At 44.3% G+C, this 25,861-nt stretch overlaps 1 protein-coding gene across 2 annotated transcripts in view; it reads right to left on the bottom strand.

Moving 5' to 3' along the window:
- Positions 1 to 25,861, bottom strand: part of TAF6L (TATA-box binding protein associated factor 6 like) — a gene marked incomplete in the record, with an annotated part of 985,055 nt that overhangs the window by 288,303 nt on the left and 670,891 nt on the right. For both annotated transcript variants that reach the window (XM_044057070.1, XM_044057071.1), the window contains 1 exon segment: positions 10,551 to 10,771. In XM_044057070.1, the coding sequence (XP_043913005.1) occupies positions 10,551 to 10,771 (221 nt within the window).

Below are 25,861 nucleotides of genomic sequence, written 5' to 3'. Positions count from 1 at the left end.
TTTGGGAAAACTTGGCAAGGCTTAGAAAGCCTCCCACAGGTCATTAGCCTAGTAACGGTCTATGAATCAATTAAAGGTTCAGAGAAACCTGTCATAACCCTCAAGAGGCAACAGACTCTTCAGATCCTCCAGAATTAGATAGAGGAAGGGGGATGAGGGAGGGAGGTCACATCAGATGGATGAGGATGAAGGAATCCAGCATTGTGGTAATTATATAACTACCATATCCTATTCACTTCCACTCATCTGATCAGAATTGTGGATTAGAATCCATAGTTTCTTAACACTCCAGTGGCATCATGACAGGAGACTCCTGAGGATAGTGGCTCTTGATCTTAAAATCATGTTCAGCTTATAATGTTTAGCAAAGGTAAGTAAGGAAGTCCATGTAGTAGCTGCACAAATTTCATACACAGAAGAGTTCCTGAAGAAGACTGTGGATGTGGACACTGGCATTGTAGAATGGCCATTTGGTCAAAGGGGCAAAGAACAACTGCTGAAAGAACAAATAAATGTTATACAATTTTAAATCCTTATGGACAAAGTAATCTTAGAAACCTTGCAGCCAAGCTTATTAGAAGCAAAGGAAAAGTACAGTTGTGTACACTTACTATGAATGTAGATGTTCGAGTCTATTCACTGTTGCAGTCCTAACCAATGGGTTATCCGGCTCCTGGTAGCCCTCAATCGGCCAGAATACCAAAGGTAAGTAAATATGACATCGGCTGCCGTCAGTTGTAAAGGACGTCAGGATGTCCAATACAAAAGGAGGCAGCCGACATCACTTCCTCAGTCTTTCTTGCCATAACAGTCAGAAGTCCCCAGAAAACAAGGCTTAAACCAAAAGTAACTTTGGCAAATAATACCCAAATTTGCCTGTACCTTAGGAAAAGAGAATAGGAGAGGACCAAAAAGGGGGAAGGAGGGAAGGGAACCAGGGACTGCAACAGTGAATACATTTGAACATCTACATTTATGGTAAGTGTACACAACTGTACTATGTTCATCGTGTTTCACTGTTGCAGTCCTACCCAATAGGTTGATTATCAAAGTCCAGAGAAAAGGGAGGAGGAACCAACAGAATCAAGGATGGGAGATAATGCCCTACAGAACAGCAGGGGCAAATCCTGCCATGGCTCTAGAAAACAAAGGCAAATTATAATGCTTTGTGAAAGTGTGAACAGAAGACCATGTGGCAGCCTCCAAAATGTTTTTAGTAGGGACACCCCTTAAAAAGGCTGCAGAAGTGGAAGCTACTCTAGTTGAGTGCGTCCTAACCCCTTGAGGAGGAACCTTGCAATGAAAGGAATAACAAAATGTAATACAATGTGCAATCCATTTAGAAATAGTTTGCTTAGAAATAACCTTGCCCTGGGCTCCAGGGGCAAAACTGACCAATAACTGTGCTGATTTCCGAAGGTCTTTAGTCCTGCCCAGGTAAAACCAGAGTTGTCTGTACACATCAAGAGAATGTAGGATCCTTTCACCTCTATTTCGAGGGTTAGGGAAGAAGGTAGGAAGGTGTATGGACTGATAGAGTCAGGTTAGAAACCACCTTAGGCATAAAGGAGGGGCTGCTTCTCAGAGAGACCCTATCTGCATGGAAAATAAGAAAAGGCTCCACAGCCAAAGCTTGCAGCTCTGAAACCCTCCTTGCTGAAGTTATAGCCAAGAGGAAGGCAGTCTTCCAAGAGAGAAACTTTAAATCTGCAGTGGCAGCTGGCTCAAAAGGAGGAAGAGTGAGTTTCTCTAGAACAAAATTAAGATCCCAGAGGCTGGAGTAGGTGCCCTTCTGGGAGGTTTTAAGTTGCAAGTACCTCTCAGAAACATTTTCATTGGGGGATCTGAGAAAATGGGTTGCTCAAAAGAACAATGAGCAGAAATGGCTGAAGCATGGATCTTGATAGAGGAAAAAGAAAGACCACCACTGAAGCAAATCAGCCAGGTATTCCAGGATTGGAGGAAAGGTAGGCTGAGAAGAAGATTCCCCTCTAGCCTGCATCCAATGAGAGAATATTTCCCATTTGCCAGCGTAGGATTCCTAGTGCTAGGCCTCCTGGCCTCCCTCAGCACTTCAACCACCTGCTGGGAAAGGGAAGAAGAAAATAATGGATTCATACAATGAGCCATGCTGCCAAGTGGAGAGACTGAAGATTAGGATGTAGAATGTTTCCCCCTTCCTGAACCAAAAGATCTGGCTTCAGAGGAAGATGTCAAGGAGGAAATTGGGAGAGACTGCGAAGCAGTGGATACCAATGTTGTCTGGGCCAGTCCGGAGCTATGAGAATAGTCCTTGGTTGTTCGTTCCTGATCTTCAATAATACTCTGGGAAGAAGAGGAAGAGGAGGGGAAGTCATAAACTGACAGCAGTGTCCAAGGGAAGGACAGAGCATCCACTTTCCAGGCTCTGCTGTGATGCTGCCTGGTGCAAAAAAGAGGTAGAAGATGGTTGTCTGGGGAGGAGAAAAGATCCACCTGAGGTGTGCCCCAATGCTGAATGATGCTGTAAAAGACTGCTCTGTTCAGCTGCCACTCGTGTGGATCCAGGGTCTGTCTGCTCAACTGGTCTGCCAAAACATTGAGCCTTCCTGGAAGAAACTGAGCTAGGAGATGCAGGCCCATGGATGCTGCTATGGACCAAAGATTCATGCTCTGCCTGCACAGGGGGTAAGAATGAGTCCCTCCCTGCTTGTTGATGAACCACATGACTGTGGTGTTGTCTGCTCTGACGAGCAAGGTTACTGGAGAAAGAAGATGCTAGTACAGCCTGCTGAACTATCAACTCCTTTAGATTTATGTGGAGGTGCATCTGCTGGGCATTCCAACATCCCTGTATGTATATGCCATTCAGGTGAGCTCCCCAGGCGTAGTCCGATGCATCTGTGGTAAGAATTTGAGTGGCAGGGGGTGGGCGAAAAGGCATGCCTTTGTTCCGTCGCCCACCACAGAAACTCCGTCTGCAGACATGGAAGAAGAGGAATTATCATATCCCGGTCCTGTGTGACACCAAATGTTCTTAAGGTACCATTGCAATTTCTTCATATGCAGTCTTGCATATGGAATCATGAGAATGCAAGAGGCCATGTATTCCAGAGCTTGCAGGTATTTCCTTGCAGGGAGTGGGGACAGGCTTGCCAAGTCCTTGAAGTAAACTGAAAGAGTTGCCTGCTTCTCCTGGGTGAGATGCATCATCTGGGCGGCTGTGTTCAGACTCGCTCTCAGGAATGTTATCTCCTTGGATGGCACCATTTTTAATTTGTTCTCATTGAGAGTGTAACCCAGGAAAGAAAGAAGAGCCTTTACAAATTCCAGATCCTTTAACAGCTGTTCCTGAGAATTTGCTCGAATTAGACTGTCGTCCAAGTATGGATAAATCTGAATTTTCTTCTGCCTGCAAAAAGCAATGACTGGATCCAGGCACTTTGTAAAAACTCTGGGAGCAATAGATAAGCCAAAGGGCAGAGCAGGGAATTGATAATGTTGCTTGCCCACCCTGAAACGAAGGTAATGCCTGCAACTTTCCCTGATAAGGATGTGCAGATAAGCTTCTTTGAGATCCAAAATTACCAGCCAGGAATCCTTTTCTAACATTGGCAGCAACTGATGCAGAGTGAGCATTTTGAACTTTGGAATTAACAAGAAAGAGTTCAAGATGGATAAATCTAGGATAGGATGCCAGATGCCTTCTTTTTTTGGAACTAGGAAAAGTCTGGAATAAAAACCATGGTCTACCTGCTGAGCAGGAACTGATTCTATTTCTCCCAGATGCAACAGAGACAACATTTGTTTTTCTACTTCTGCCCTTTGGTTTGGAGGAATGTCTAGGAATCATTTTGGTACTGGAAAGGTGTGGAAAGAAAACTTGTGTCCTAGGAATACAGTTCTGAGTACTCATGATGGTGGCCCAGACATTTGCAAAAAAGGCCAACCTTCCACCTAAAGGACTCTCCGGGCAGGCAAGAACAGGCAGAAGTTGGATAGAGTCAATGAGAATGTTTAGATTGAGATGCAGGCTTAGAACTTCCCACCTTGGAAGTGGAAGCCTGCCAACGCTTAGACCTTTGAGGGGTGGCCATCTGCCTCCCTAGAAGATTTGTAACCTCTAGTCCTAGAATGGTTCTGTCTGCTGGTATCAGGAAATGTCCAACTCTTAGAAGGGTAATTCCTGCTAAAATGAAGAGGTTGAACTTCCAGACAGTCCTTAACTGTTTGCATAGACTTGGCCTTATCCTCCATCTTCTTGAGCACTTCATCTGCTTTGCTGCCAAAAAGACTGTCCTTATGCAAAGGTACATCTAAAAGCTTAGCCTTGACAGGCTCTGGTAGAGGCTGTTCCCTAAGCCAAGTGTGCCTTCTAATAACAGATCCAGTAGTTGTAGCCCTGCAGGAGGCTTCTAGAATGTCAAAACCACAATGTAATGAATGTTTATTGACAAGACTGGCAGAATTCAGCAAATCCTGCATATCCTTACTCTCTGCCAAAAGAGGCACACTTACTATCCTAGACTTAAATAGCTTCCAAGTGTGCTGCTGGTACTTAAGCATATGAAAAAGACAATTGGTAGACCTAATAGCAAGAGTGGCAGAGGTATAAACTTTTTTACCCCACCTACCTAGGTTCCTAGATGCCCTGTCAGATGGAATAGGATTTTTTGGTAACAGTGGCCTTAACTCCTTTAGGGCTTTGAGAAATAACCTCTGGATCAGCCAATGGATTCCTGAAAAGAAACAAATGAGAATCAGGGACTCTATAGTACCTGTCAGGTTTCCTGGGAGCAGGAGGAACCAAGTTTGGAGTCAAGGAATTTTCCAGAAAAACATCATCAACCACTTCCAACACTGGGGGAATAGCCAGAGGCTTATGCGGAGGCAAAATCCTAATCCTTTTCTTAGACTGGGTATAATCCTGACTTTTCCACTTAAAATGCTCCCTGAGAGTATTCAAAGCATCACCAAAAGAGAAATCCTCTGGAGGAGAAGCAGAAGGGAGGGACTCCTCTGCGTCTGCATCCTCAAAAGGAGAAAAAAGCTGAGAAACTAAGTATCAGAACCAAACAAAAACAAAGCCTCAGGAGAAACATCCCTACCCCTTTTAGGAGGAGGAGGCTGTAAACCCCTAATAAGAGTCAAAAGGTCATTAGCCATTTTTACCATTTGGGATTGAGGGGAACGAGAGGAAACTGGAGCCTGCTTTTTCACAGGCTTATGACTGGAAGATTTACCTGCAAGTCTTAAGGACTTGGGAGGCCTGACAACCGCCAAAGTTGCAGCAGAGGTAGTCGGTATGAGCTTGCTGTCTGAACGAAGAACGGAGGCCTCGGACACCGGAGTCAGCTTAGTGGCTCCGGATCCAGCTAAAGAGGCGACAGGCGAAAGGTCCGAAGGCAAAATGGAAGCCGAAGGCCTGGGGGAATCTGAAATGGTCTCAACCAAGGCCTGCTGTTGAAAATCTTCTGGCTGCAGGGGCTGCAAAGGTGCCTCACTGGCTACCGCATGACTGACGACCAACTTATCATCCGAGGACTTGACACTCGGAAGCCTGTCGCGGTCCTTATCCTTACGCTTCTTGGGATATCCGAAGCCTGAAGACCAGCAGATGCCATACCGACAAACTTAGGCCAAACTCCAAAATGTTTAGCTAAAAGCTTAGCCCGACGACGAATAGTATGCGGATTAAAGGAAGCACAGAGATCACAATTAGGAATGTTGTGGTCAAGGCCTAAACAAATAATATAAAAGGAATGAAAATCTCTATGGCGAATCTGCTTTCCACAGGTAAGACAATTATTAACCTTTTTTGACATTCGTTAAGGCAACAAAAGAGGATCCCCAACAGGGTACTTAGCTGTAGTTGACTTCAACTTTGTAGTCGGAAACTAAAAAAGGTAAACTGCTGACCGGCACTTGTGCAAGAAATGTTTCTGCTTCGGGCTCCACGGCAAGGAAGACTGAGGAAGTGACGTCGGCTGCCTCCTTTTGCATCGGACGTCATGATGTCCTTTACAACTGACGGCAGCCGATGTCATATTTACTTACCTTTGGCATTCTGGCCGATCGAGGGCTACCGGGAGCCAGATACTCATTGGTTAGGACTGAAACAGTGAAACACGATTAACATCAAACAGTTGAGAGTTTTTCCTGATGACCTTAGTTCCATGAAGATAAAACGTAACTATCTGTACACATCTGAAATATGAAGCAAGTATTCAGCAAATGGGAATGAAGACTGGCAGAGGAAGAAGTTGATTCTAGTTAGATGTGGTTGCCACCTTAGACATGTAAGAGGGATTAGTGCACAATGAGGCTCTCGTTTCAGTAAAAAAAAAACAAATAAGGTGGAGATGATGGTGGTGCACAGAACTCAGATAGTCTTCTGGCTGGTTTTCCAAGATTAGAATTTTAAGGAAGTGCTAGATGCCGGCTCAAATGGAGACTTTAAGGTCTTTAACACAAAACTGAGGTCCCAGAGGGACTGGTTCTTTGGAATGTGGAGCAGGAACATGTCCTTTAGAAAGGCCTTGCAAGAACTATGACAAGTTAGTGAATGGGAGTCGAAGTCTTGGAGGAAATTGGGGCTAAATGGACCATGACAGTTGAATAACCAGAATCTCAGGAAAAGATGAGAAAGAATGAGAAGTACTTGAGGAATAGATGCATTGAAGGGGATCCCAACCACTAGATGTGAAGCTTGACTAAGGGAAATCAGATTTGCCTATGCCAACTTGGGGCAATAAGGATTACCATAACTTTGCATGATTGCCATCTGTATGAACCTGGACATTTGCCCCTTTCAGGAAATTGGGGTAAAATAATTGCTGCATTTGGTGTTGACTGAGAAGGCAAAGAGATCACAGCAGGGGCAGCTCCAGCAGTGAAATATTTTGATGAGTCACCTCTGGGTTCAAAAAGAACAATCATGAGGCAAAAGTATAGATCTGCTAAGCCAGTCAGCAAGACTGTTGGCCCTCCCTGGAATGTGCACTGTTGTCAAGAAGCAATGTAAAGAGATTGCCCATTGCCAAACTCTCATAGCTTCCTGTATAAGGGCTAGGGTCCAATTCCTCCTTATTTATTGATGTACCAAACTACCATCATGGTGTCCATTTGGATGGAAATCATCCCTGGAGGCAAAAAATCCTGCAATTCCTTCAACACTATGAGAACCATCCTCATCTCCAGGAACTGACGTGAATGTTGGCCTCCCTGTTCTGTTCATGTTCTTTTAACCATCCTGTCTTGATATGCTCTCTACCCCAAGGAGGAGGAGGAGGCATCTGTAGTTACCATTGCTGTTAGATAAACAGGGAGGTTAACCACCAATGAAGAGGACTTCTGCAAGGATTGGTAATTCGGATGGGCCCTACCAGTGAAGCAGACTGTTGCAACCACTGTAGAATCCTTATATGGAACACTGATGCATGAACCATTAGGACTGAAGAAGCCATGAGGCCTAGATCCCTCAGAACAAGAGATGTAGGAGGAGATGTGAAGTGAAGCAGATTACGAACTGCAAGTCATAATGACTGATGAATTAGTTGGAAAATGGAAATTGAAGGAATCAAACCCATGGCAAAAGAATGAAACTCGTAAGCAGCTCATAGCCTTAGTCCTCAGCACTAACCTATGAATGTTCATGGGAAAAGTTCTGTTAATGGACAGGAGATTGAAAAGTAAATTACCTGTTTAAGTTGTATTACTAATGCCCAAAAATCAATACAACATAAAATAAATCCTAGAAATAATTCAGCAAAATAGAAATACTGCTACGCCAGAAACTGCTAACGATTTCTAGATGAGCAACCAGAATCATCAGAAAAAAAACTGTTGCAAGAAGAGAGACCCCCTAAAGTCATGTCTCTAAGAAAAGCTGAAACAGATAAGAACCGTCACACAAGGAAGATAGAAAAGCTGAAACAGATAAGAACCGTCACACAAGGAAGATCAGATGCCCAGTGTAAAAGACCTGTTAAACACTCTAGGCATGGAAGCCCACTAAAGAAATCAGATGTGGACTGTTGCAGTTAATTGAGATACTATGGTCTGAACATTTAATTTACTAGAATGTCTATGAATACATTAAAATGTTGATATAAAAAAACTCTTATAGAAAAAATGTGACTAATTTAATGCAATCCAAGGTGTTAAACTAAAGAGGTTAATTAAAAATGCACCTTTTAGTGTTACAGAGATTAACTCATTCAAGCCTACTGTGCTGATAAAGCTGTATTCGGCTCTATGCCAACTGCACTACCTTTTTGGGCTTGCCTTCTTTCAGTCACACTCCCAGAACACCAAAGACAAACAGCACACACTGCAAAAGTTAGTATACATCTTAACTTTGGCAATGAATCAGAAGTAATCACTGCCAGGATTAAGCAGAAGTGTGAGATAATCTAAAATGAGCTATTAGGATAAAAAGCTGCTTTAGTTTTTCAATCTTAAAAACTTTTCACACATTGCATGTTAGCTCCAAGCAACGTCCAGTTTGCTAACAGAAAGGGATTTCACACCTCCTTATGTGACCAATGTGAATGAATTAATAAGAATAAAACTTACTATGACAGAAAGATTATCCAGAAATGACCTTTTTAAGGCAAGCAGTTGTGGTTGCAGTTTACTTGTTTTAAGCTAGCAGAGTAAAATATGAGACAATGCCCATGCAACTGCTCAACAACTAATCTACATAGCTTAAAGTATACTGCTATGAGCTTCATACAGCTCATCTCCCTTTCTCCAAGAGAGAAAGGATAAACTACTAGCTGAAATGAAAGGAATACACAGTATAAAGAGCATTCTGTTACTGGGTGAATAATGAAATGGACCTAAATTTTGCAGCTGCAACACTTGTGAATACTTAATAAATATTTCAGTTCTCAGACTATCATCTTCCTATGAGCCATTTTTTTTAAAGTGTATAAATGCTTAATGCATCAAGCTCTACTTTGGTTCTTCGACAATGGATGACTTGAGTATCATGCCTGGTAATCTCAGTTAAATGGACGTTCTTGAATTCCACCAAGTAAGAATAAAGATAAGAATACCTTTAGGTGAACAAGCAACAAACTGAAGATTCAAGTATTAAGAACTTTGAAAATTGATAACCACAAGCCAAAGGAACACGTAGCACCAAACCACAAGAAATAAAATCCACTGTTGGCACAATAAAGGTTGTCCTCCAACACCACAATACTAAAGAAAGGCGAACTCTTCCAAAATAAAACATAAGCTCTTTATTTCCACATAAAGCAACCAGACTGAGCGCACTTTCGTCTCGAATCGTGAGACTTCATCAGAATCTCAAAATTCTCTAGGGGCAGGACTGTGTAGGTGGGTGTGTTCACACCTTCAATGAAGTCTCGCGATTCGAGAAATTGTTTTTGGTGCAGACAGCTGCACCTGGAAACACTATGTGTATCTATTTTTGTTCCAAGTGAACGTCCTTCACCTGTGTCAGTGGTGAAGATTCAGGCTCTTTGATTACTGGCACAGAGGTGGGATGTCACAGTCCATGCCAATGTTTATACCACAGAGTTAAGTATATGTAAGCTTATCTCAGACGATAGGATTAATTTAATCCTAAATGTTAAGCTTTTTAGTGTCACCATATGAAACAGTTTAAGTACACTATGACAGCTGTATGTATGTCAAACTCATCTAACATTGTCAACCTGTCTATTAGCTAGCAAACATGAATAAGACTATGAAAAACAGGCTGTTTCCATTAGTCTAGGGTTTGGTTTCCTCAGCATCCATTGGTCTACTGTAGTACTCTGACCAAGTCACTTAACCAGACAGTGCTCCTGGCTTCCTTCTGAAAAGGAACAGTTGTTTCCAGTGGGCTTAGCAGATAAAAAAAAACAAAAAAAACAAAGGTTTGACAATGAACAATGAAGACTAGTAATCAGTGGGTAAAAGAAAAGAAAGGACTGGGATTCTCAAAGAATCATCTTTATTCAAAAAGGAAACAGTATGTTCCACAGTAAATTTAGTTATGCAGCAGCAGCATGAATTAGGTGGCGTTCCATATATTGCGGGAAATGCAGTTCTAAGTTAATGTCATTTTACTGCAAGTTTTGTAAACAAGGCAGCAGTAGCTCACAATGTTTTCATGTTTTACAGTGCCCTTGTACTGCATAATCGAGTAGGACACTCCGAAGATTTTGATTTCTAATGATCATAAATCACTGACAAGCATTATTATCCATATCAGATTTCAAACATATGCAATAAGGAACTTCTCTAACAGTGCCCCTTCACTGTAAAGTTTAAAAAAAAAAAGATCTACACTACAATAACTATTCCTGCGAAGGACACGGTAATTTCAGAAATTACAGATGAAATAACACATATAACACATTCAAAAGGCACATTCCCTTTACCCAAAGCACTCTAAGGAAATGACAGTCACTGCCTGTGTCTTCAAAATTTAAAGCAGTCTATCATCCTGAGCAGTGACATCAGGATATGTGTCGCAGGAGAAGGAAAGCAAAACAATTAATGAAAAACTCCGGGATAGTTCAAATAATTTGCCTGTTAAGCAATTTTCTTACCAAAAAATGTTGCTTAAAAGCATAGCAGCGTAGTCCCTCAGAGTCCAGTGATCATTTAGTGGATTGATGGAGGCAGCCAATGGCTCTAGAGTACAATACATAACACTAGCAATTAAGCTTTTGACGTAGGAGCCAAGATATAAGTAAGGGTTCTGAATTAGGCTCTTGACAACATGCAGAAGTCTGTTCAACTGGTCGAGATCATGACTCACGGACTTCACCTGTTGGAATACAGACAGAGCAGAACAGTAGATATACAAATCTTAATTTGACTGACCTGCACAAAGGCAGACATCTTTGCAAATCCAAAACAAAACAGCCCAAGTCACATGCACTTAGTCTTCATTAAGTAGAATCTGCCTTCATTATTTAGCCAAATTCACTTGACAGCTAAAATGTTTCTGTATCCGGTGTGCCTCAATGTTAAGCAAATGAAAGGAAAGATGAATCAGCTTGGGCAAATTATAGTTAATGTTCACTACCACAATGAAACAACCCAATAGAAAAAAAAAACATACTACCTGTTCTGGCAGAGTTGAAGCACTTTACAAAACCAAACAAAACCATAATATTTGACATATGCAGTAAAACAATCAAACACGCCTTTAAGTCACATTCTTACAATTCTACTGTATTAAAATGAGGAAAACAATCCTCAATCACCCCAACATCCCAAAAATACATGATTGATCCAAAATTCTGTAGTTAATTTATAGACAGAAACACAAACAAAAAGACAAAAACATATAGCTAGTCAAACAGATATAGGTAGGTAAATACAGTTATGCATTACACACACAAAACTTTCATAATTACAAAAGGTCAAGGCAGCAAAACTGCAGGATTCAGCTAAGAGGAAGAAATTTATCTGAGATGAAACAAAGATTTACACAAATCAACAATTAATAGATTTGATGTAGCACCAATGGCATCAGTTCACACTTAGTTGTGAACTGGATCCAAGCCGGATATTGGCAAAAATTAGCATTTAATACGAATGGGGAAGATGGCCTAAATGTAGGGGAAAAAAGAAGTTATGTACTCACCATAACGTTCCATCCGAGTAGTTGTTCTTCATTTGTCTTCAACCTATGGGTTACAGATCCGTATCGGATCCGACTCGGCCAAATATCCAGCATCTGATCTGAGCTCAAAGCTCCTCCTCTCACCCATAATGCCCCTGTCTCCTTCGTCCCTTCAGATCGAGTTTGCTGTCCAATCAGTTACACCTGACCAAACAGGACCTTGTCACTACCAGAGAACAAAAATTTCTGGACAAAGGAAGGACAAAGGACACTTTGAAGGTGTCCACCTTCTAGCCTTATATAGTTTAGACAAGGCCGGGGGAATGGTTGAAGACAAATGAAAAACAACTATTCAGATGGAACGTTACAGTGAGTACATAACTTCTTTATCTGAACTAGTGGTCTTCATTTGATCTTCAACCTGTGGGACAGAGTCTCTAGCTACTAAACACCTGGGAGGCCCGCATGGAAGGATATTCCAGAGCACTGCGGAGCCAAAGGATGCCCTGTTCCTGGATACAATGTCCAATTTACAGTGTGAGATGAAGGTATGAGATGAGACCCAAGTACCTGCTATCATCAAGTGAAAGTCTGGACCAGAAAGCCGCTGAAGTGGCCGCAGATCTAGTAGAATATGCTTTTACCTGACCTGGCAGAGAAATCCCCCTGATATAATACACTCAGATAATACACTGGGAGATCCAATGGGCAACAGTAACTTTGGATACTGGTTTCCCTAAAAAGGGTTTGGAATAATAAACAAAACGTTAGTCAGATTTACAAAAAGGTTTTGTCCTGTGCAAATAGAAATGCAGCTATGTACATCCAACAAATTCATTTATATTCTCCCTTGTTTTGAAAATTTGGAAAGAAGACCAGGAGAATGATCATCTGGTTAATGTTGGCCTCTAAAGCAACCTTGGGAAGAAAGGATGGGTTAAGTACACAAAGACGCACTTGTCCTTATGAAAAAATCATACAGGGGGCCTTGATCGATAGTGCTTGAAGTTCCAACACTCTCCTGGCAGAAGTAATGGCAACTAAAAATGCAGTCTTCCAGGACAGAAACTGCAAATCCACTGAAGCTGGATGAAACTAAAGCCTGAAGCACTAATGTAAGATCCCATGGAGGCGTAGGATCCTTCACTGGTGGTCTCAGAAGAACGATACCTTTAAGGAAGGTCTTGCAAGTCCTATTTTCACCCACATGAAAATTAGAAATTGCAGCCAGCTGAACTTTGACTGCAGTGGAAATGGCGCCTTGTTGAAAGATCTCTGATAAGAATTCTAACACAGCAGAAACTGGAGCAGTAAAAGGATCCAGTGCATACTGCAAAGCACATATAGAAAAATGTTTCCACTTGCTATAGTATACTTTCCTGGTGGAAGACTTATGAGCCGCCACCAGAATTCTTTTAACAGGAGAAGATAAACTGGGAGTCCTAATAATCATGGGAACTGGAGCAACCAAGCAGTGAGCTTTAGACTGTCCAGGTCTGGATGGTGGATCCCTGATGGGTGAGAGATGAGAACCGGAACTGGATCCAGTGTCCAAGGTGGAGACACCAGGCGAGACCACAGAGAGGGAAACCAGACTTGGCGAGGCCAGAATGGGGCAATGAGAATCACAAAACTCCCCAACATGCGAGCTTTCTGAAGAAACTTTGGTATCAATGGTAGAGGAGGATAAGGATACAGAAGACCGTGAGGCCAAGCATGAATCAGGAGATCTCTGGGGGCTTCTCCCTGAGGGGGAATCAGAGCGAAGAACTTGCTGAATTTCACATTGGAAGGAGATGTGAAAAGATTGCGGCAAGGCTGACCCACTTGTGAAAGATCTGTTCTGCTACTGAAAGATTCAGAGACCACTCATAAGGCATCAGGATAGATCTGCTGAGCCTGTCCGCAAGAATGTTGGACCATCCCAGAATGTGCACTGCCACCAAGAAAACAGCCGATGGAGATCGCCCATTCCCACACCGTCATGGCTTTGCAACAAAGGGGATAAGGTCTGGTCCCCCCCTCCATTTGTTGATGTGCCAGACCACCGACATGTTGTCCGCCTGGATAGCAATTGTCCCTAATGGAAGAAGGGCATGGAGAGCCTGCAATGCGAGAAGCACCACCCTCATCTCCAGGATATTGATATGCAAACTAGTCTCGGATGTGCCTTGGACTGTCCTTCCCGAGCAATGCCCCCCCAACCCATCTGAGAGGCGTCTGTGGTCACCATGGCCTTGGGAAAAGAAGGGAGAAAATGACATCCCTGGACTAGGTCTGGAAAATGACTCCACCACCAAAGAGAGGTCCTGCACACTCGGGAGATTCTAGCAGGATGAGACAACAGTATATCTAGCAGGGACCATTGTAAGGAAACAGTCTACTGGAGGATCCTCATGTGAAGACGTGTCAAGGGTAGAAGACTGATCGTGGCTGCCACAGACACCAACGCCCATTTTACTTCTGCTGTCAGAGATTGGGTTTGGAGAGTGCAAAGAACATGCAGCTTCAGACTGTGTATCCTGGCTGGAGTAAATAAGTCTTTTGTCTGGATAGTGTCTAACTGAGCCCCAATGAAGTCTAATGTCTGAACTGGGGCCAAAGACAACTTGATGAGATTAATGGTGATGCCTAACCTCTGGGCTGGTGAAAGGAATGAATCCCTTGCTTGACAGTTTATGCTTGGAAGGGGCAGCGAGGAGCCAATCGTCCAGGTAGAGGAAAACCTGAATGCCCTGAAGTCTGAAGTGAGCCGCTACTACTGCCATCACTTTGGTGAACACCCTGGGGGCTGTGGTGAGACCAAAGGGGTGCGCTCTGAATTGATAATGAATGGCTCCCAGCCAGAAGCGGAGAAACCTCCACGAGCACCTGTCCATCTTGATATGATAGTATGCATCTTGGAGGTTGATCGAGCACATCCAATTGTTCTCCTGTAGAAAGGGCAGGATAGACTGAAGGATGACCCATCTGAAATTTTGTCTTGCCCACTGACAGGTTCAAGCTGGAAAGATCCAAAATTGGTCTTAGGTCCCCCGTCTTCTTTGGCACTAAAAAGAACCTGGAATAAATGCCTAACCCAGACTGGTCTTGGGGGACATGTTGGATGACCCGTTTTTCTAGCAGCTTTGCTATTTCCAGTACTGCATCTTCCCTGTGCATGGTTGAAACATCCGGGAGGTGTTTTAGTGACAGAGGAGGCTCGAAGAATGGGATTGAATAACCTCTGGATATAATCTGCAACACCCAACGATCTGTTGTGATGAGCTCCCACTCCATTAGGTGTAGTGATAAAGTACAGTTTTGTACCTACCATAAATGTAGATGTCCGATAGATATGCAACTGCAGTCCTTACATATGGGTTGTCCTGCCTCAGGCAGCCCTTCAGTCATCCGGATTCCAAAGTCTGGGTCCGGCGTCGGCTGATGTCGCCTCCTCCCCGACGTCAGAGCGACTTATGCATCAGTTGACGCCATCTTCTTCAGTGTTTCTTGCCCCAGATGCCAGGTGCCCTCCAAAGAAGGCTAAAATTAGAGACTGGATAAAAAATTCCAGACATGCACAACAGTAATAAACAGATACACCATAACAGGTTTCCCCAGCTAATTTGGAAAAGGGGAGTGGACCCAAAAAGGATAATTTACAGAGGGGTAGGAGGGAGGGAAAACCTGACTGCAGTTGCATATCTATCGGACATCTACATTTATGGTAGGTACAAAACTGTACTATGTCCTTCAAGAATGCAACTGCAGTCCTTACATATGGGTTGAATACCATAGCCAAGCTGGGGGTGGTAGGATCTAAGATAAGGATGGTGTAGCTAAAATGCCCTGCAGGACTGCCGAAGCAAAGCCTGCTCGGGATCTGGAATATAAAGACAGGTTGTAGTGTTTGGAAAATGTATGCACGGAGCTCCATGTAGCAGCTTCTAGGATGTCCTTTGCAGCCACCCCTCTTAAAAAAGCTGTGGAAGTGGCTATAGCTCTGGTGGAGTCTGGCCTGATATTGGCTGGCACACCTTTTCCATGGAAAGAGTAACAGAATCTGATGCAGTGTCCAATCCATTTTGAAACGGTTTGTTTGGAAATTGCCTTTCCTTGTACTCCAGCAGCGTAAGCTACAAATAGTTGGTCAGACTTTCTGTTGGCTTTTGTTCTGTCCAAGTAGTAGCGCAATTGTCTCTGTATGTCCAAAGTGTGCAGCAGCTTTTCTCCTTTATTTTGAGGATTGGGAAAGAAGGTAGGCAAGTGAATTGCTTGATTTAGAGACACCCTGGATATCACTTTTGGCATGAATGAAGGATTGGTTCTTAAGAAAACTCTGTCCTGATGAAAAATGAGAAATGGAGGTACTGCCATGAGGGCCTGTATCTCCGAGACTCTTCTTGCTGAGGTAATTGCCAACAGGAAAACTGTTTTCCAGGAGAGAAATTGCAATTCTGAAGATGCTGCTGGCTCAAAAGGAGGGAGAGTTAATTTTTCCAACACGAAGTTGAGGTCCCATGCAGGCACTGGTGGTTTTCTGGGAGGTTTGATATTCTTAATCCCTCTTAGAAACTGTCTTAGCAAAGGATGTGAAAACACAGGTGGATCACTGTTGTATTTTGCTGAAATAGCTGAAGCGTGTATTTTTATGGAAGAATATGAAAGGCCATTATGTAGCATTTCTGCCAAGTATTCTAGTATCTGTGGGATGCTCATTACTGATGCATCCTGACCCTTGCTGGCATTCCAGATGCTGAATCTCTTCCATTTGGCTGAGTAAGTTTTTCTGGTGGAAGGTCTGTGTGCTTCCAGTAAGATCTCTTGAACTTTCTTGGAGAGAGAGATATGGGGAGAAGTCATGGAACCCTCCAAGCTGTCAGCTGTAATGTTTGCAGGTTGGGATGAGACGTCCTGTAATTGTGCTGAGTCAGAAGCAGAGGCCATTGAGGCAGGGGCCACGGCTTGGTGCGAGTTATGCTCCTTAATAATGGATACCAGTGCTGTGTTGGCCAGTCTGGAGCTATCAAAATGCCTTTTGGTTGTTCTGCTTTGATCTTCAGTAACACCTTGGTCATTAATGGTAGAGGTGGCAATGCATAGATTGTTAGAGAGTTCCAGCTGAAGGAGAGAGCATCCATTCTCCAGGCTTGAGGATGGTGTGTCCTCGAGCAGAACTTCTTCAGATGATGATTGAGGTGTGAGGCAAAGAGGTCTATGTCCGGTCTCCCCCATGCACGAGTTATTTGTGAAAAAATGTCTGGATGCAACCTCCATTCGTGCGGATCCAAGATGTTTCTGCTTAGACTGTCCGCCAGAACATTGTCCTTGCCTGGAACAAACTGAGATTGCAACTGTATGTTCAGTTTCAGGGCCTTTTCCCAAAGAGTCATTGTTAGCCTGCAGAGGGGGTAAGAATGAGTGCCTCCCTGTTTGTTTATGTACCACATAACAGTGGTGTTGTCTGTCTATTAGCAGTTGACCTTGCTGAAGAAATTTTCCGAAGGCCTCGACGGCATGAATCACAGCCAACATCTCTTTTTGATTGATGTGTAGATGCACTTCCCGGGTTGTCCATTGCCCTTGAATGCATCTGCCCTCCACGTGCGCCTCCCATCCATGATCTGAGGCGTCTGTTGTAATGGTTTGGCTTGTTTGGGGTTTGCTGAAAGACATGCCTTTGTTTAGCTGGCTTGCTTGTGCCCACCACAAAAATTCCTTTTGTAAACATGGAATGAGTGGAATAACTGCTTCTAAGTTGTGGCTGTGTTGAGACCATAAACTTTTTAGGTACCATTGTATTTTTCTCATGTGTAGTCTTGCCAGTGGAATCAGAAAAATGCAAGATGCTATGAAACCCAGAGCCTGCAGGATTTTCCTTGCAGTCATCTGGGTGAGCTTTGCTACGCTTTTGAAGTAATGTGGTAATTGTTCTTGTTTTTCTTCTGTGAGAAAAGCCATTTGTGAGTTTGTGTCCAGTTTGGCTCCTAGAAAAATTATTTGTTGGGATGGCAGTAGTCTTGATTTTTGAATGTTGACTGTGTATCCCAAAGCCTGTAGCAAGTGAATGACATAGTTCAAGTTTCTTATCAAGGCTTGCTTGCTGTCCGCTTGTATAAGGCAGTCGTCCAGGTAAGGGTATATTTGTATCCCCTGGAGTCTGCAGTGTGCAATTACTGATGCCAGGCATTTCGTGAATACTCTGGGCACAGTAGATAAGCCAAAAGGCAATGCTGAGAATTGATAATGCTCTGACCCTGCAAGAAATCTGAGGTATCTTCTGCAACTGTGTCTGATTGGGACATGCAGGTATGCCTCCTTGAGGTCCAGAGTAACCAGCCAAGACCCCTTGCCCAGCATGGGAAGAAGTTGCTGTAACGTCAGCATTTTGAATTTTGGCACAATGAGGAAAGTGTTTAGAGCGGACAAGTCCAGTATAGGTCTCCATTGCTTTTCTTTTCTTGGAACAAGGAACAGTCTTAGAGTAGAATCCCTGGCCTTGTTCCTGAGGAGGAACCTTTTCTATTGCTTTGATTTGTAGCAGCTTTGAAACCTGTATGAGTGCCTCTGCCCTTTGATTTTGTGGCAGGTTTGGCATGCCTTGTCTTGTTGGTAAGGTATGGAAGTGGAACCTGTAACCTTGGTCTATTATGTCCAGAATCCATTTGTCCGTTGTTAAAACATGCCAATTTCTTGAAAATAAGGATAATTTTCCGCCTAAAGGTGCTTCTCTTTGAGCCTTGGTCGGCGGTGTCAAAGTCAAGTCATTGTGATTGTCCCTGTGACGCAATAGAAGTCCCTGCGCCACTTCTCTGATTAGTCGGTTGCCATTGGTGGCCCCTGTAGGAGCCTCGGTATTGCCCTCTACCTCGAGCACGCCTGTTTTTTCCCCTTTGGAACTTGTCAGTGTCTGGAAAGGACCAATTCTTCGAAGGCCAATTCCTGCTGAACCTTGGTGGCTGAACCTGGAGGAAATCTTTGACTGTTTGTACTGATTTAGCCTTTTCCTCAATTGATTTCAACACATCCTGAGCATTAGCACCAAATAGCTTGTGTTTTTCCAGAGGTGCATCTAGAAGCTTTACTTTAACATGATCTGGCAATGCCTGTTCTTTCAACCAAGCATGCCTACGAATAACAGCCCCTGTCATAGCTGCCCTACATGAAGCTTCCAATGCATCATAACCACACTGTAGAAAATGCTTGCTAACCTGAAGAGTATTGTGAACCAAATCCTGCAAGGCCTTTCTATCTAAAGGCTCAGGAGAGGCTAACTTTTTCTGCAAATCATCCATCAAGAAATCCTGATACTGAAACATATGAAAAAGACAGTTAAGAGCCCTCATGGCAAGGGTGGTTGAGGCATAAACTTTTTTGCCTTACCTCTCCAGGGACCTAGATTCCCTGTCAGCGGGCAAAGGATTTTTGGCCGTGGAAGTGGCCACTCCCTTGGGCCCCTGGGAAATAGTTTCTAAGTCAACAGAGTGGGCCTTAAAGAGATGTTTATGAGTTTCAGGAACCCTGTAATATCTGTCTGGCTTAACAGGGGCAGGAGGGAGAGAATCAGAAGTACTGGAGTCTGAGTACACATCATCCAAAACATCTAACACAGGTGGAATAGCTAAAGGCCTGTGCTGGGGTAACTTAAGGAAAGTACAAAGCCTTTTCCTGGAGTCGGAGAAATCCTGGCCCTGCCAGTGACAATGCTCTCTCATGGAGTGGAGAATTTCCCCGAAGGGAATATCCTCAGGAGGAGAGGCAGAGGGAATAGATTCATCAGCATCAGAATCCTCGTAGGCCTGAAAGGATTCTTCCTGGGAATCTGAATGACCTGAGTCGCCAGAGGCTTCATCTGAGGAGAAGGTATCTGTCTGCTCAACCCTAGGCCTTTTGTCTGCCGGCGGCTGAGAACCTCTGTCTGGATGAGCCTGAGAGCCTCTGAGTAATAAAATAAGATCTGCAGCTAAAGTCAAGATCTGTTTATCGGAAGTGGGGCCCTGAGAAAAAGATTTAGGAGGGAGAGACTTAGCCTGGTTGGCAGCCTTAGCACGTGTGTAGGCCTTGATGGACATAAACACCGGAGGCCTAGCTGCCCCACGTGCAGGAGTAACTTTGTCCACTGGTATGGTGTCAGGTAAAGCTTGGGTTACGGTTTCAGGAGGAAAATCAACAACCGGCACCGGGGAAGCCTCCGGGACTGAAGTGTGCGGTAAAGCGGTGTCGTTGGTCTGGAGCGGTTGAATTACCGGCTCCGAGGAGACCGATGCACTCGCGGTAGGTTTTGGCGTGGTGTCGGTGGAAGTCGCGGGCCGAGAATGTCGGTCCCGGTCCTTCCGTTTTTTTGGAAATAATAGATGTCGGTTGTTCCGACGGCATGATATAGGAGTAATTTTCCCCAAAAAAGTCTACAGCAAATTCTGCCCGGCGCCTGAGAGTGCGCTTATTGAAGCAAGCACAGGCCGCACAGGCCGAGACGTTGTGGTCTAGGCCAAGGCAGGGAAGGCAGTAAGAATGGAAGTCCTTATGAGGTATTTGTTTACCACAAGACAAACAGTTATTAACTTTTGTAGTTTTATCTGACATCGGCTGAGGCAAGAAAAGGTTCCCCAACGGGGTACTTAGCTTTTTGATGACTTCGGTAACTGAAAACACAGGAGCTGACCGACCGGCACTTGCGAACTGCTTCTGCTTCGGGCACCGTGCGGCAGGAAAGACTGAAGAAGATGGCGTCGACTGATGCTTTTATACCCCAGTCGCTCTGACATTGGGGCGGAGGCAACATCAGCCGACGCCGGACCCAGACTTTGGAATCTGGCCGACCGAAGGGCTGCCTGAGGCAGGACAACCCATATGTAAGGACTGCAGTTGCATTCTTGAAGGACATCTGGCCCCCGACTGCCTCCAGAGACGGACAGTTGGGCAACCTTTCAGGCCTGTTGCGCAAATCTGTCTGAGAAAGGTTCCTTGAGACCCGTAATTTCTCGGACCCCCTCTGCCTCTAGGGCAACATCTTTCATATCCCCCTCTGCCCCTGGGGGAAGGGGAGTCCTGAGTGTCTGGGGAAAACACCTGAGACCTTTGGAACCACGTCATCTTAGTCCCTTGCTGATTCCTAGAAAAGGATCTTTGAGGGGCGGAGAAGTGGATCCCGATGGCAGAGTCTTCCCGTACTCTCTCTGAACCACGGTTTCATGTACCGACTTTCCAAACTGGGAGGAACTGTCGTATGGGGCACTGGTGAATGACGTCTGAAAAGGTTCCGAGAACTGATAGAGCCGGAGCCAGGTGTATCACCTGATGGTAACGCCTGAACCAGCTGCCCTAGCGGCTCCCTCAGTAGCATGGGAGAAGAGATGCATAGAAGTGTTCGCGACTGACTTCGGAGTGGTCATACGAGCGGAAAACTACTTCTTGTCCTCCGCCGACATGGACTCAGTGTTCGACTCAGTGATCTCCTTCACTAGGTCTCGATTGCCAAATCACATGTGCCATGTAGTTCAGTGCTCTTACTGAAAAAGTTGCTGAAGCGTACATCCGCTTCCCAAATCAGTCCAGCATCCTTGACTCGTGGACAGGAGGATGAACTGTACAGCTCTCCTGAGCAAACTCTTTCCTAGTGGCAGCTGCCACCACCACAGCATCAACCGGGGACTCCTTGTTCCAGTGTGTCCTATCTGAAGGTGGGCTAAGAACTTTATCTGGGAGCTTTGGGATGGGCTCCATCGTGTCCGGTTCCTTCCACACCCAGGATGTTGTAAGGTCCACTAATGGATGCATGGGAGGAGGACACCCAGGAAGTAGAGGGGCCAGCACCAAATGCCTCGAACACCAATTCGTTCTAGGTAGGTTTCTGGGCAAACCCCCCCCCCCCAGCGAATGAGTTGCATGATGTATCCGAAGGTGACATCCTCAGGGGGGTGACCGGGGGGAACCTTCCCCTTCCTCCAAATCAGTGTCTTTGGTGAGTCACTTCAGAGGGGAGTCTAAGTGCCTCCATTTGCACATACATTTGCGAGGAACTTCCTCAGTGAGAATCTCTGGGGAGGACTCAGGGACGTCCTGCTGTTCCCAAAAGGGAGCTTCCTGAGGCAAAATGGCACCAGGCTTGTCCCTGAGATGGCAGGATGGTCAGAACCGTACCCAAAACAGAGGAACTTGGGGCAGAGTCCAAGGACTAGATGATCAAGGGTCTTGACGAAACCGAGAGAACACTGTCCACCACATCAAAGGTAAAGGAAAACGGACATCCTGAGAAAGTTCAGTAGGAGCCGTCCCCCTCTGCCCCAACGGGGGAGCCAGAGCTGAGCCTCCAAATGCCGAGATACTGAGAGGAAGACTGCGCTCTGACACAGTCGGAGCTGACAACATCCCTTCAGATCCAGTGCCGAGGCTACGGCTCTGAGAGCCTGTCGGATCCAACATGTTCAAGGCCGTGGCCGGCGTTGAGGTACAAGGTACCATTGACCCCTCAACCCAGAGGGTCCTCCAATCCAAGGGCTCCGAAACTGAAGGCCAGATCGGAGAAGGAGTAATCGGGATAAAGAATGACTGTGTGCTCCCCGCTCCAGAGGGAGAGGGGGTAGGTAAGACTCCCATCTGAATCTGGGTATGGATGTAGTTCTGCATCATCCTGTAGATCTCTGCATCACAAAGGCTCCAGGTGCAGCGCGAGGAAGACGCGACTGACACCACCCTGAAGGAATGGTGAGGGGAAGCCTGCACTGGAGAATGGATCTGGGGCTCCTCTGGCTCAGGGTAAACTGGGGAGAGCGGAGACAGGTTGAGTCTGGTCTTGTAACTGGTGAGTCCTAGAAGCTGGGGAGGAGGAAGAAGCAGCAGCCGAAGCCAAAGTTGAAGCTTGGGGTGCCGGGATTACAATTCCCAAAGAAGGAGAGAGGCCCTTTAGAATTAAGTTTATCCCTCCTGTCTTTCAGTGCCCTGGGATTGTACCCGGGCACAGATGGAGCAGAAGGTCTGAAGGTGGGCCGCCCCCAGACACACCACGCACAGAGTGTGGCCATCAGCTGGGGACAGCTTATGTCCACACTCTGTGCACTTTCTGAAGCCTGGCTTGGCAGTTTCAGACATGACCCCAGGTCAGGTCCAGCACACTCACAAGCACACACCACACATGCTACGGAAAGGAAAGAATTTTATTTTTTTTTAACCGACCATGCAGAGGGGAGGACAGAAAGTAGGGAGAGAAAATACAGAGAGAGATAAAACCCAAAAAAACCACTCACTTACCAAAAAATTAAGCGGAGAGCTCAGACCACTGTGCAGACTTTACAGGCGGCAAATGAGGTCTGAAGGGAAGGAGGAGACAGGGGCATTATGGGTGAGGGGAGGAGCTTTGAGCTCGGATCAGATGCCGGATATGCGGCAGATTCTGATCCGATATGGATCCGTAACCCACAGGTTGAAGATCAAATGAAGACAACTACTTCAGATCCACTGTTTCACTTCCAAACAAAAAAGGCAGTCTAAATTGTAAACAGTATCATACAAACATCTGAGAGGTGACCTCCACCTTGAGATCATAGTTCTCAACCTCTTAGCACAAAAATTCTGGACACAGTCAAAAATAATGGGGGGACAAAGCCCCAAAAATAGGGACACATTTTAAATATTGCTCTTATAAACTTAGAAAGTTGCTAGAATAAAAGGTCTTGTGTTACAATGTATTTTCTGAAGGATATGAAGTCTGAAACTAAAATGCCTGTCATTACTTAGTGACTTCAGTCTTCACTGATTTGCCACAAATATCCCGAAAACCACAAATTTTATGAGAAACAGGACAAAGATATGCAAAAATCTGGACATTCTGCAAAAATCAAGACAGTTGAGAGGCATGTCTTGAAAATACAGCTTCAACAGACCTTATTCTCTCAGATTTATTGCACATTCACAAGTCCAATAGTATCAAACACCTCCACAAGGGATCTCAATCTCTTTTTGCAAAACAAACAGAACATGTTGAAGGGAGAAATTTGTATCGCAGAGAAGAGCACTTCTGTGGAACAGTCTTCCACACCACATAAAGTAAAGCAGTTCTCTTACTCTATTCAAATGTAATTTGAACAAATGGATAGGTAACCTCCAATTCCCTCTGGTTTAGCATCCTTGTTCCTCATGGGCAGGAGAAACATGCAGCTGTCTCAATATAATCTTGCTTGGCCCAGCTCTGGGTTATTCACATGCAAAATTTAATGTAAAGTACAAAGCCGGAGTCAAATTTATCAGTGAAGAGGAATCTGCTAAGCCAGTGGCAAATCAACTAAAAAGGTATGGGGCAATGCATGATCTAACACCTTGTTAGAAGCAGGGGTAGCCACGTAATGATCATCTCAACTCCAAACGAAAAGCAATAAAATGAGGAACAAAGAGAAAAGAACACCCAAGACACCTCTGCCTTCAAGAGATAAATACAGGATCTAAAATACCAAAGGTATACTGCTCCAAGGATAATGCCCCCAGCCTACAAAATTGAAACAATAAAGCGCAAAGGTTACAAAAAAGTAATGAAGCCCAGAAGCAAGAAGAGTACATTGTCTTGAAACAAGTAAAGAGAAACAAATGGAGCTATTTACAAAAAGAAAGTAGCAGAGAAATTTAATAATAGGACCCATACATCTCAACCTCTTAGAGCAAGAAATCTGGACAAAGATATAAATAATGGGGGTCAAAGGCCCAAAAATAGGGACAATTTTTAAATATTGCTCCTGTAAACTTAGGAAGTTGTGTGTGGGAAACCAAGTTACCAGTCAGTTTTACTAACTCTTGTGATAGAAAAGAGCTAAGAAAACTATCGCCCCTCTAGACAAATAAGCAAACAAATCAGATCAAAATTAAATTCCATGCTAAGTGAACATCCAGGGATTCATGGTTCTGTTTCTGACTGTAAGAAGGTACACTACAATACGCGAGGGGAAAAAAAAAAACAGAATGCAAAACCACATCCTAGGAGAGTACCGGTGAAACCAGTGCAATTTGAAATGAGCTACTCATTTCATCTCTTGTGTATTTTTCATTGCCCTCGTTTAGCCTAAAGGCTACTGCAAACATTGGAATGATGGAAATAATACAAATTGTGTAAGCTGCACTTGCCCTTAACAGTATCTGTTCAAATTCCTTACTCTTCCTTTCCCCTGCTCTTGTAGGTAGTTGTAGTTGGGATATTTAGTAAGATTCTTTGAGTTTTTACTTTATATGTTTCTTTGTTATTGTTTTTGTAGGTTCCAGACTGTTAGGAATTTCTGTGTAAGGACAAGAAAGTCCTGTAGAAATTTTCACTCTTGATTGCTGATTTTCATCCTTGGGGCTAGCAAGACAGAAATCTGTGTGAAGGTGTGGGGGGAGTTCATTAACAAAGCCTATCCAACCTGGGAGGAGAAATATTGATGGACATAGTACATCATTCCCACTGCTGCAGTAACCTTTAGGGTATATGGGTTGACTACCAAAAGTCTATCCAACCTGGAAAGAGAAAGGATACAGATTCAAGAGCCTTTGGAGAATGGTCCTAGTGAAGCTCACCCTGGACCTTGAAAAGGAATCCAGTTTGCAATGCAGCTACTTGCAGAATGTTTCTACAGTCCACCTCTTTTCAGTATGGCAGTGAATAAGACAAGGCTCACCAGAATGTGCCTTTATACTACCAGGAATGGATTTGCCATGGTGAGAATACCACAAAGCAGTAGCTGAGGACAACCACCTGGAATTTTTCTGTTTAGACACAGGATGGCCCTTCTTTTTGTCTCTTGATAAGAAATAAATAGCTCATCAGCTCTTCTACATGACTTAGGTCTGGTAAGACAGTAATTGTGTAAAGCTACATGTATCCTGAGTATGCAGACTCCTTCCTCCCTGTTTTTAGGTTCTGGGTAGAAAATATGGAGATTGATAGTTTGATTCAAAGTAAATTCTGAAATCAACTGCGTCACAAAAGAGGGATTTGTTCTTAATGTGACCCCATCCCTGCAGAAGAGAAGTTAGCTTCACCACCATGACAGCATGCAACTCAGATACTCTTCTTGCAGATGTCAAAGCATTAATGAGTACAGTTTTCCAAATCAAGAGCCTTAAATTAGCTTGATGAGCATGTTCACAAGGTGACATGGTCATTTTCTCCAGCTGAAAGTCGTGATCCTGAGGAGAAGCAACCTGTTTGCTAACAGGTCTTAAGGTGTAAAACTCCTTTCAGAAACTATTTTACAACAGAGAAGGAAAAGGAGGATCCATGGACAGACAAGCAAAATGGCTGTAAGATGAACCCTTACGGAGGAATAAAATAAGCCAGAGAAA

Source organism: Protopterus annectens, chromosome 15.part0 (assembly GCF_019279795.1).
Source record: "Protopterus annectens isolate FY-2018-M chromosome 15.part0, PAN1.0, whole genome shotgun sequence".
Taxonomy (NCBI): Eukaryota; Metazoa; Chordata; order Ceratodontiformes; family Protopteridae; genus Protopterus; species Protopterus annectens.
Note: the sequence above shows the minus strand (reverse complement) of the source record. Positions and strands in the feature narration are given on the sequence as shown.